The following is a 12,011-nucleotide window of genomic DNA, read 5'->3' as shown; positions in this document are numbered from 1 at the left end:
GTTGATCTAACACTTAGAAAGGTTATTACCTGCCTACCTGTAGGGAAGATACAGCTCCCTTATATTTTGTTTGGTCTGCTGCATTGTTTGTTTGATTTCTAGGGAATCTGAATTTGATGCCAACGTTTATTTTTGCAATTTAAAAATATTCAAATGATATTCTGGAGAGAATATAAAATGGTACAGCCACTTTGGAAGAAATTTTGGCAATTTCTTACAAGGTAAACATAGTTTTACCACATAATTCAGCAACTACACTCCTAGTTATTCACCCAACAGATTTGAAAACTGTGGCCACAAAAAGACAGCATACAAATGTTTAGAGGTGCTTTACTCATAATCACCAAAACCTGAAAACAACCGAGATATCCTTCAATAGATGAATGGATAAACAAACTCTGGTCTATCCCTACAATGGAATATTCCCCAGCAATAAAAAGAAATGAGTTGTCAAGCCACAAAAAGACATGGAGGAATCTGAGATACATATTGATAAACAAAAAGTCAATCTGAAAAAACACACTGTATGACTTCAATTATATGATATTCTTGGGGGAAAAGCAAAATGGTAGAGAGAGTAAAAACATCCATGGTCACCAGGAGCTTGGAAAGGGGGATGTTGAACTGGTGAAGCACGTGGAATCTTTTAGGGTGGTGAAACTAGTCTGTATGATACTATGATACATGGTACTAGGTATTTGCCAAACCTACTGAACTTTACAACACAACTTCAATGTGTGTAAATATTTAAAGAATCATTTAGGAAGTGGGAGGAAACCCAGAATGGAATGCAGAATGTGAGTAAACAATTTAACTATGTTATAAATAGATGAAACAACTGCAGTGAAGGGGATGAGGGAAAAGGTGCTGACCTAAGTCACTCTGCAAATGAGTGGTGTCTATAAAATTAAAGGCAAAAGCAGCTGTACAGAAGTACTGAGTTCTAGCCGATAAAATTTTTTCCTACGTGGACACAGGTTAACCATTCTGGTACCTCTATATGTGTCCACAGAATGGAACAATCAAGTCAGCAGATGCAGGTGGTGTGAGTGGCTTCTCCTGTTGTAATGAGAGTTTTCAGATAAGGGAACAGGCTAGAGTGAGCCATGTGGTGATGGATTACCATTGAAGACATTGGTATGAACTCATGTTTAACTTAATGTAGACACAGATGGCTACACACAGAAGTATTTATTTATAGACATGCATAGATACACATATATTTTCTTGCTCTGTCAGCTTAGAGGGTCTAGAAGCAACGACACTGTGATAGTGGGGAACACATCTAGTGCCAGATATTGGTTTCTAATATTATTCTCCAATAAAAGCAACTAGGACTCCATGAAGAAATGGTTGATTCTAGGACTGAGGCAGGAAATACACAAGATGATTCTGGGACTGGGACTTCTCTGGTGGTCCAGTGGTTAAGACTCCACACCTCAAATGCAGAGGGTGCAGGTTTGATCCCTGGTTGGGGAACAAAAATCCCACATGCCACACAGTGGGGCCAAAAAAAAACCTAAGGAAACTATAAGCAAGGTGAAAAGACAGCATTCATAATGGGAGAAAATAATAGCAAACGAAGCAACTGACAAAGAATTAATCTCAAAAGTATACAAGCAGCTCATGCAGCTCAATCCCAGAAAAATAAATGACCCAATCAAAAAATGGGCCAAAGAACTAAACAGACATTTCTGCAAAGAAGACATACAGATGGCTAACAAACACATGAAAAGATGCTCAACATCATTCATTATCAAAGAAATGCAAATTAAAACCACAATGAGGTACCATCTCACGCCGGTCAGAATGGCTGCTATCAAAAAGTCTACAAGCAATAAATGCTGGAGAGGGTGTGGAGAAAAGGGAACCCTCTTACACTGTTGGTGGGAATGCAAACTAGTACAGCCACTATGGAGAACAGTGTGGAGATTCCTTAAAAAACTGGAAATAGAACTGCCATACGGCCCAGCTTCACTGCTGAGCATACACACTGAGGAAACCAGAATTGAAAGAGACACGTGCACCCCATTGTTCATTGCAGCACTGTTTACAATAGGCAGGACATGGAAGCAACCTAGATGTCCATCGGCAGATGAATGGATAAGAAAGCTGTGGTACATATACACAATGGAATATCACTCAGCTGTTAAAAAGAAGGCATTTGAATCAGTTCTAATGAGGTGGATGAACTGGAGCCTATTATACAGATCAAAGTAAGTCAGAGAGAAAATCACCAATACAGTATATTAATGCATATATATGGAATTTAGAAAGATGGTAACGATGACCCTATATGCGAGACAGCAAAAGAGACACAGATGTAAAGAACAGACTTTTGGACACCATGGGAGAAGGCAAGGGTGGGATGATTTGACAGAATAGCATTGAAACATGCATATTATCATATGTGAAACAGATCGCCAGTTCAGGTTCAATGCATGAGGCAGGGTGACCAGGGCCGGTGCACTGGGATGACCCTGAGGGATGGGGTGGGGAGGGAGGTGGGAGGGGCTTCAGGATGGGGATCACATGTACACCCATGGCTGATTCATGTCAATGTATGGCAAAAATCACTACAATATAGTAAAGTAATTAGCCTTCAATTAAAATAAATTAATTAATTTAAAAAAAAGATGAGTCTGGGGAATCTTGTAGCACCAGAAAATAAAAAAGTGTGCACAGCAAACAAAAGTCAACAATAGGGGTATGTCAAAGACACAGAGGAACAAACTGAAAGAGCTCCCACAGGCCAAGCTGGAACAATTTGAACAATAAAATAAAGTCTAACTGAAGTACAGCCCAAAGTATAAAGTAAATATCCAGGAGTCCACTCCAGGAGTATTATATCCAGGAGTCTGTAATAATTTATAGCCCAGATATAAATTGTTGACTAAATAAATCTGAGAGAATAGACAAATCCTGGTGCAGAAGAATCCCAAATAATGTATGTAGATACTTGATCCCACAAGGAGTTGAACATAAATCCTCAGTCTTTAAGTGTGGTCTGTGCATGGGGACCTCCCTCCTAAGAGCACACACTGGAAAGGCAGGGAAAGAAGCAACTTTATATGGAGATATGGAGAAACCTGCCACACTTCCTCAGCCAGGCGACCAAAGGCAGTCTCAAACATGTTAGATCAATAGCAAGTGCCCCAGACAAGATGTGATTAGGAGCACTTGTCCCCCAGGGTCTTTGTCTCAAAACCATAAACCCAGTCGGGTCATCTGAAAAACATCAGACCAAGTCCACTAGAGGGACATTCCACAAACTACCCGCCCAATACTCCTCAAAACTGTCAAAATCATGAACAACAAGGAAAGCCTGGGAAACTGTCACAGTCAAGAGGAGCCTAAAGAGACATAACAGCTTAATGTGGGACTTGGATGTGGCCTTGGAACAGAAGGACATTAAGTAAAGACCAAAGAAGTTGGAATAAATGATAGACTATAGTTTGTAATTCTGTATCAGTACAGGTTCATTGTGTTAAGTCACTTTTAGTCATGTCCAACTCTTTGGGACCCCATGGACTGTAGCCCACCCAGGCTTCTCTGTCCATGGGATTTTCCAGGCGAGATTACTGGAGTGGGTTGCCATTTCCTCCCCCAGGGGATCTTCCCGACTCAGGGATTGAACGGCGTCTCTTAGTTCTCCTGCACTGGCAGACGGGTTCTTTACCACTAGCGCCACCTGGGAAGTGCCTGTAACCGAAGTACCATACCTATGGAAAACAACAGCGGAAACTGGGGGCAAGGGAGATAGATGAGAACTCTGTACCATCTTTGCACTTAAAAAAATAATAATAAATCTAAGATTGGTCCACAAAAATAATGTTTATTTTTTTAAAAAAGGAAAACCGATGCTCTGGCCTCTCTTAAAAAAACAAGAAGGTCTAGAATCACTTGAGTTTATATTCTCTCAGGCTGTTCCTACCACGCCTACTGCCTCTCATGTAAATTACCTGCCCGATGGAGATGCGGACGCAGAGAAGAGCCGGGAGGACACAGCGGGCGGTGGGTACAAGGTGAGGGTGGGATGAATCGGGGGAGTAGCACTGAAGCGTACCCAGTGCCACACATAAACAGATCACTACTGGGAAGTTGCTGAATAACAGGGAACTCAACCTGGTGCTTGGTGACAACCCAGAGGGGTGGGATGGCGTGGGAGGTTCAAGAGGGGGGAGACACATATACACTTATGACTGACTCACGTTCTTGTATGGCAGAAACCAACACAACATTGTAAAGCAATTATCCTCCAATTGAAAATAACCTTTATAAAATGGAGAAAATAAATTACCCACCAGATTCCAGTAGTTATTTGTCATTTTTCCTTTAAATCTAGCAGTATAAAATATTAGAGCAACAATTCTGCTTCTTTCAAATTCAAGGAAATCTTCCTGCCATGCCAGAGAGGATCCACAGGCCCCTCAGTCATTGCATCATCCCAGGCAAGGGATGCATGCACCCCTCTCTGCTAATTCCATTAAGTAGAAGCAGGAATTCGTCTTCTTTGCATGCACTTATTTCCTGATTAACTGATTGAGTGATCTTTAAAAGGCAATCTTCTTGTCAAGTGTTCATAAGCACCACCGATGCTCCCAAATGGGTGGGAATCACAATATCCATGAACCAGCAGGGCTGTCTGGGTTACCCAGGGGAGATCTGGGCACAGCCCTACAGCCAAGAGCTGGACAAAAACTCAACAAGGATTAAGGTCCTAATGCCCACTCCAGAGCCAAAACTCTTCGAGCAGGTTTTACAACCTGAGCTGAATTCTCAAGGAATCTTTCCGCTCCTTTCTCAAACACGGGTCTAAGTGGGGAGATAAACACGATAAACTGAGCAGTAAAGTCCGCCGAAAGTCAATCACAACCGCACAAATTCCTCAACTCTACCAAAATACAGTCTTTTCTATTGGTCTCAAATACTACATCGTTTACCTCTTAAAAGCACTTGCATACTGAGAATTATCTGTTATTAGAGTTAGCCCCAATATTCTTTCAAAAACTGTTTCAAGAGATCAGAAGGAAAACATACCTCTTGTGCCCATTTAGTAAGAGGTGTTTTTGTTTGCTTGCTTTGAAAAGTCACATTCAGGTAACAATTTTTTTTTTTTTTTAATTCCAGCACAGTCTCCAGTTTCAATTTCTCCATCATACAATTCAGCCTCTTAACGTGAAGAGAACTCTACTGGCCAATTGAACCTTGACGTCAAGGTGGGAGGATGTGGTCAGATTGCTGTCGTTGTCAGGGTAGGAGGATAACAGTGCTTAATGGCCATGATGATCACCTATCTCACAGGACCGTATTCAGGAAGAAATGGAAAAATATACAAGACTAACATTCTTTGGTACAAAATATCACAGTCCAGGTTGCTTTGAGCTTGTGACCTTTTATCTTGTGCATTTTATCATATGCACTTGCAGCCCCCTATTTCTATCCCTCGGCGGTGACCTGGGACAAGTGGAATTACGGTCACAACATTGTCCTCTTGATAGTCTCTGTTTCTGATGTTGACTCAGTCATCCCACCTTCCAAGGCCCCTTGTATTAAAAATCTCAGATTGTCCAGATAAAGGGTCACAAGCTCAAATCAACATGGACTGTGGTATTTTGTACCAAAGAACATTAGTCTTGTGTATTTTCCCATTTCTTCCTCAGTGCAGTCCTGTGAAGTCAGTGATCATCATGGTCATGAACCCTGTCATCCTCCCTCCTTGACAACAAGGTTGGTGGCCAATGCGTAACTCAGGCAGCTGAAGTGACTCAAACCAAGATCAAGGAGCAGCAGAACCTGGACACACTCTTTTCACCACTTTTCCCTTCTCCTTGCCCTCTTTTCCTCCCACCCTCCTCCTCCATCAAATCTCTCTTGGGCCTCTCTTAAAACAGGATTCTGTGCTGGATACGCAATGCCTACAACCTTCATTCATTCCTTCATTTAAGTATTTGGGCTTCTCAACTAAATAAAGAGGGGAAACAAAATCTTCACACAAAGAAGGGGAAAGTGACAAGGTCTAAACACAAAGTGGCACAAGAATCAGAGAAAGGCGTCTTGTGCAATTAAGGGGGCTTCCCAGAGGAGGTGGGGCTTGAGGTGACCCTTGAGAAAGGCTGGTCTCTAACCCACGGCCCAGTAGGCAGAGGCCTTCTCAGGAGGGCGAAGTGAGCCAGGGAGTGGCAACAGGCCAGCTCATAAGAACAGAGTCGGGAAAAGAAGAAATATCAGGTAAAAGAAGGGAAGGAGCCAGACTGAGTCAGCACCTGGCAGGGAAGAAGACTGAACCAGTGCGGAGCCCTCCTCGCGCGGAGGATCGTTTGCGAGGCTTGTCAGCACTGCTGTGACTGATGCCAGCAGGGCGTTTTCAAAGAGGCAAGCATCCTTTCCACAGAGTCCAGCCTCATTTACACAGGATGGCCACAATGAGCCAATTAAAGGTTTCTTTCACAGATTTAACTCCCCTTGAGGGAGGTGGTATAGGCAAGGGCATAGATCAAACCGATTTTATTCATTTAAAGGCACAGAAAGCAGTCAGGTCAGGCAGTTCCTGTGGCAGAGAGACGGATAACACTCAGCAGTGGAAGGGAAGCTGCCAGAACTTGAGAGCCTCCGTGGGAACCGGGCTGCCGGCCATGACTTCAGAGAGCATGGGTCACAGCTGACCTCTGGGAAACACAACCATCTTTCCTCAGGTCAGTCTTATACGCGTTAGCCTCCCATAAAAGGGGCGGGGACCACGTCACCTCAGTCAGGTTCTCCTTCTCAATTGCAGAGGGCTTCCCTGGTGGCTCAGATGATAAGGAATCTGCCTGCAACGCAGGAGACCTGGGTTTGATCCCTGGGTTGGGAAGATCCCCTGGAGAAGGGAATGGTTACCCACTCCAATATTCTTGCTGGAGAATTCCACGGACCGAGGAGTCTGGTGGGCTACCGTCCATGGTGTCACAAAGAGTCGGATATAACTGAGCGACTTCCACTCCACCAACATACAAAATAGAAATACAATTCGCAAATCCAAAAAACACATGTGCTAAAAGTCAGAGTCTTCACTTAATTTAACATAGTGCTTGGCATTTAATAGGTACTTAGTAAATATTCTTAAGTAAATGAGTAAATCAGTTAATTCTATTAAGATGAGATTTCTGTTCTATTGTGATGCAGAACGTCCAAATCAATTGGAAATAAACTTCTACTCACCAAACATACACATGACACACATTCATAAACACAGATGGGGACTTTATATTGTCTCCTTTTTATTTATTCAGTATTAATATTAAATCAGATTTAGAATTCTTAGCCATTTCACATCTTCCATGGAGCAGGAAGAATAAAAACTAGCTGAGAAGAGGCTGGGGGAAGTCAGCCAGTCTTTTGGACTCTGACTTAGGGTTGCCAGATAAAATAGAGGATTCCCAGTTAAGAATGTCTCAAATATTGCAGGAGATATACTAGACAAGTGTTTATTATTTATCTGAAATTCACATTTAACTGAGGATCCTATATTTTTATTTGCTAAATCTAGCAAACTTACTTGGACTTTTCATCTATAAAATGGGAGTAATGATAACAATTGCAATGCCAACCTTATAGGGGCATTGCACCTATATTCCACCACCCAAGAGGGCAGGTGGAATAAAATCTTGTGCCAGGAACTCTAAGGACAGAAAGCAGATCTTGTTGTCTGGGACTTGAGGTGGAGGGAGGGGATCAAGGGCAAAGGGGACAAGGAAACATTATGAGTGTGGAAACTGTTCTCTGTCTTGATTATGGTGGTGGTAGATTAAATATATTTATGTATTTATAATTCATCACACTAGACACACACAATTGGGAAATTTTATTATGCTATGCTTAAATAAAGTAAAAAAAAATGTTAGCTTAGGATGCAGTTGTTTTTCTGATATTTTGCCAACTTTGATAAGGAACCACAAAATGGTTAGAACAGGTTCCAGAGATCAAATCTTGGCTCCAGCACTTGGAGTGGTACAACCTTGGGCAAGGTGTACCTCAGTTTTCTCATTTGTTAAATGGGGCTAATTATAATCCTAGCTCATAAGACTGTTATAAAAATTAAACACAATATTACATATAAAGCTCTTGGCACCAACCTTAGCACAGAGTAACTGTTAGTTATTGTTCTAAAGTAATAATACCAATAGCCACCTCCTAAGATCTAAATAGTTTATTTAAAAGGAACTGTTCCTACAGAAAAGGGAAACAATGATACATGTAAGATGGTTGGAAAATGGATAAAGAAATCCTCACTTTAGAATTTTGAAAAACTAATACAAAGTATTCACTAATATCCATCGTATACTCTACAAAAGGCAGATCTTTGTGGCGATCAGAATTGGCTTTATATTTCTGCTTCAGGGCCTGCTAGAATTTGATAGGTCCGAATTTTTCTGCAAACAAGCATTTTTCTGAGTCTGTTGGTTAAGGAGGGCTTGACAAGCCTCTGAGTCAGTAAATATTTACCGAGCACGTAAACTATGCGCCAGGTTCTCTGAGAACCCGGACTCTAATCTTCACAAGAGCCTTGTGAAGCTGACATCCACAGTCATTTCTGAGGAGAAAACTGAAGGTCAGAGAAGAGGTGAGGTGTCCCGCCAGGAAGTGGTCAGTCCATCTCTCCCTTCTCCTCTCTGCCGACTTCCGCCTTTTACCTGTGATGGCCGCCTCCCCAACCTGACCTCACATGCAGGGAGGCAGATGAGGGGGGGAGGTGACCCTTACGTTCATCCTACAACTGCCTAAACCAACTCTACTGTCTCTTCCTCCAAGATCCCCATCTGTAGTCCTCCCAACTCCCCGAATTCAAGATAGACGCTAGAAAATGCCAGATTTCAGTCACAAGTAGCTTGTCATCCTGCAGAAGTCTGAATCCATGTCCTTTTTATTCAGCCACTGACAGTCATTTCTGAGGACCTACTGGGTCACAGGCACTGTGTTAGGTGCTAGCAATTCAAAAATGACCACAAAAAGTAACAACCACATTACACCTGTTTTCACTGAATCCAGAGAAACTTAGTCATACCTTGAAAATGGACTTTTCCAACACACTGGAATGTATGAGGAAGAAGGCTCACTTCAGTGACTTTTTATAATAGTATAATAATAGAACTGAGCTGTCCATCAACAGGAAATGGTCTTAAAGAAAATATGATATATTTACTCACTACAAACCAGAGATTATCTGAAAGGATTCTCCCCAGAATGTTAATATCTATTGCTGAGGCAAGCTTTTTTCTTTTTCCTTTTCTTCTTTCTAACTTTAGGTATGTGTTCTTTATAATTGGGATATAAAATCTTAAAAAAAAACAAAAACAAAAACTGTGCATGAAGGTGGGAGAAAGGTGAAGTTCATTTCCAAACTTCCATGTACTCCTTTAACCCACTATGATGACTTGCAACACTTCCTTGTTAAGAAAACAAAACCCATTAGACCTGGTTAATAAATCAGTCTTCATGCTGAAAGAAAGTGTCATCAGGACATCAGAGTGAGAAACTAGAGTGGAAAATGGCCTTCTAATTGAATAATTCCTCTGTTTCCTGGGTTTCCAGTCTGCCCATATTTGAAGCCTATGAATACCTTCCTTTGAAAACAAAAATAGAGACACACCTTTTCAAAGGGGAGAAAATTAAACTCTGGGAGAAAGAAAGTGTTAGTCACTCAGTCGTGTCCAACTCTTTGCAACCCCATGGATTGTAGCCCGCCAGGCTCCTCTGTCCATGGAAATCTCCAAGCAAGAATACTGGTATGGCTTGCCATTCCCTTCTCCATGGGATCTTTTCAACCCAGGGATCGAACCTGGGTCTCCTGCATCACAGGCAGACTCTTTGCCATCTGAGCCACCAGCGAAGCCCAGTACTCACATACCAGAGACTGAAGACTACACCTTGATCTAGACTTGGTTTGCTCATCAAGGATATTGTCTTGGGAAAACAACTGGCATTGAAATGGAGCCCAGGTTGGGCTGGTGGGGATCGCTGGGCTGGGGTGGGTTGGGTAATTAATTACCTACCCGCACCCCACCTCACCTCACAGCTGTAGGTGATTACACCAGGTAACATGTCATTGAGCTGTATGCCAAGCAGTTCAGATTAACCAGTTACCAAGACCCGGATTAGAAGTCCAAAGCCCTCAGGAAGTGCGGTGTCTTGTCAGAGTCAAGCACCCAGAGTCCACAGCCGCACTGAAGTCAGGTGGTCCGGCTGGGACCCGCCTGGGTCCGCTCACCTGTTCGTTCCAACGATGCAGCTGGCTGTAACGCACCTTGCAGAACAGAAACCCGTCCAGGTACACGGAATACAGCTGCAAACAGACATCACAGTCCGAATCAGCTGAGTGAGGTGAACCCCCGCCCCGCCTTGTCCCTGCCGTCTCACCCCGACCCCCCACCCCCCCCCACCCCCGCCCCGGCGCACCACGTAGCGGCCCCCCAGCGCGTCGGGCCGCTGCTGGGACACCGGGATGCAGAAATGCATCTTCATGGCTGGGGCGGCGCTGGGAACCCGGCCCGCGGCGGCGGCGGCGGCGCGGCCCTGGGCTCTGAGCCCCGCGGCGATGGGTGCAGCGGCGGGCCCCCGCGGTCCGCTCGCCTCCGGTGTCCCCAGGTGAGGCCCGCCTCCTGGTCCCCGCCCCGCTCCGACTGGACCGCTCGGGTCCCCAGAAGGGAAGGAGGTGAAGCGCGGCTACCGTCCACGCCCCACAGCCAGTCTGCGCCCCAGGCGGGGCTCCAGGTGCTCCGTCCGCGGGGCCAGGGACCGAATTCAAGATAGACGCTAGAAAATGCCAGTGCCCGCGCCTTGGGCCAGAGGCTTCACCCTGGGGTCCGTGGACTCCCGGGGCTCTTTAGGGGAAAATGAGCATGGATGGGTGGAGCAATGGAATTCTTCTGAGAAGGTCCTGGGTTTCATCTGACTTTCAGAGGGTTCCATGGACCCACGAAAGTCACAAATCGTTGCTCCAGCGGCAGGAATGTTGTGTGCACCTGCCAAATGCGTGACTCACTAACTAACTACTCCCCACCCCACCGTGGCATCTCAGGCTCCTTGCTGGGGTTAGGGGCTGGGGGATGCACAGCCCAGGAGAACCCCGTCTGCTCCAAGTGTGGGCTCCAGGGACGCATTCTGATCTCTGTGGCCAGCAGAATGTGCAGGCTCCCTTCCATTGGGTCCATCATGATAGAGACAGGTCACACGCAGACCCACCCTCAGACTCCAAATGTTGACTTTTTTTTTTTGCAAGTCAGTGTCCTGATAGGATTGAAAAACATTGTGTCCCATTGCCAGCCAACATTGCCTGCAGTACACTGTGAATTAAGATTTTCAACATATGCCTACATCTAGTAATTACCCTGGGCTTCCCAGGTGACTCAGTGGTAAAGAATCTGCCTGCCAACGCAGGAGACTCAAGAGAGGTGTGTTTGATCCCCGGGTGGGGAAGGTCCCCTGGAGGAGGAAATGGCAACCCATTCCAGTACTCTTGCGAGAGTACAAAAATTCCATGGGCAGAGGAGCCTGGTGGGCTACAGTCCATGGGGTCACAAAAGAGTAGGACATGACTTATCGACTAAAGAACAAGTAATTACCCTATGACTAGGACATTTGTATTGGATTCAGTATTTTGTATTAACATTTGTTAAAGGTAATACTTAAGAAATGCCATAGTATTTGCAACACCACTTTAGTATTTTTTTAAATACTAAATATTTTTCCTTAAAAAAAAAAAATTTTTTTCCCCTTAATACACCAGAAACCTCATCAAATGGAAATTTGATTTGGGTGGTTTGGGCAACTCTTGATCCCCAAGAAGCCCTGATTTCAAACAGGTGCCAGCACCCAGTTAGCTGGGTTCCCCTAAGCTCTTTGGTCTCTGGACTAACCATCTTAAGTTCTTTCAGCAGTCTCTCATTTTAGTTGGAAAGTAATCCTCCTAATTCTCTTATTTTAGTTAAACCAAAATAGCATTCCTGCTGCCTGGTCCTCAGGGTGGAGGGTGG

General features: G+C 44.2%; 1 protein-coding gene across 1 annotated transcript in view; it reads right to left on the bottom strand.

The window, feature by feature from the left end:
- Positions 1-10,500, bottom strand: part of SNX31 (sorting nexin 31) — an 81,385-nt gene extending 70,885 nt beyond the window's left edge. The window contains exons 1-2 of the mRNA XM_061122862.1: positions 10,435-10,500; positions 10,247-10,321 (exon numbers count right to left, since the gene is read on the bottom strand). Of these exons, the coding sequence (XP_060978845.1) occupies positions 10,247-10,321; positions 10,435-10,500 (141 nt within the window). The remainder of the gene's footprint in view (positions 1-10,246; positions 10,322-10,434) is intronic.
- Between the last annotated feature and the right edge of the window lie 1,511 nt (positions 10,501-12,011).

The sequence above is a fragment of the Dama dama genome, chromosome 21, assembly GCF_033118175.1.
Source record: "Dama dama isolate Ldn47 chromosome 21, ASM3311817v1, whole genome shotgun sequence".
Classification (NCBI taxonomy): Eukaryota; Metazoa; Chordata; class Mammalia; order Artiodactyla; family Cervidae; genus Dama; species Dama dama.
Note: the sequence above shows the minus strand (reverse complement) of the source record. Positions and strands in the feature narration are given on the sequence as shown.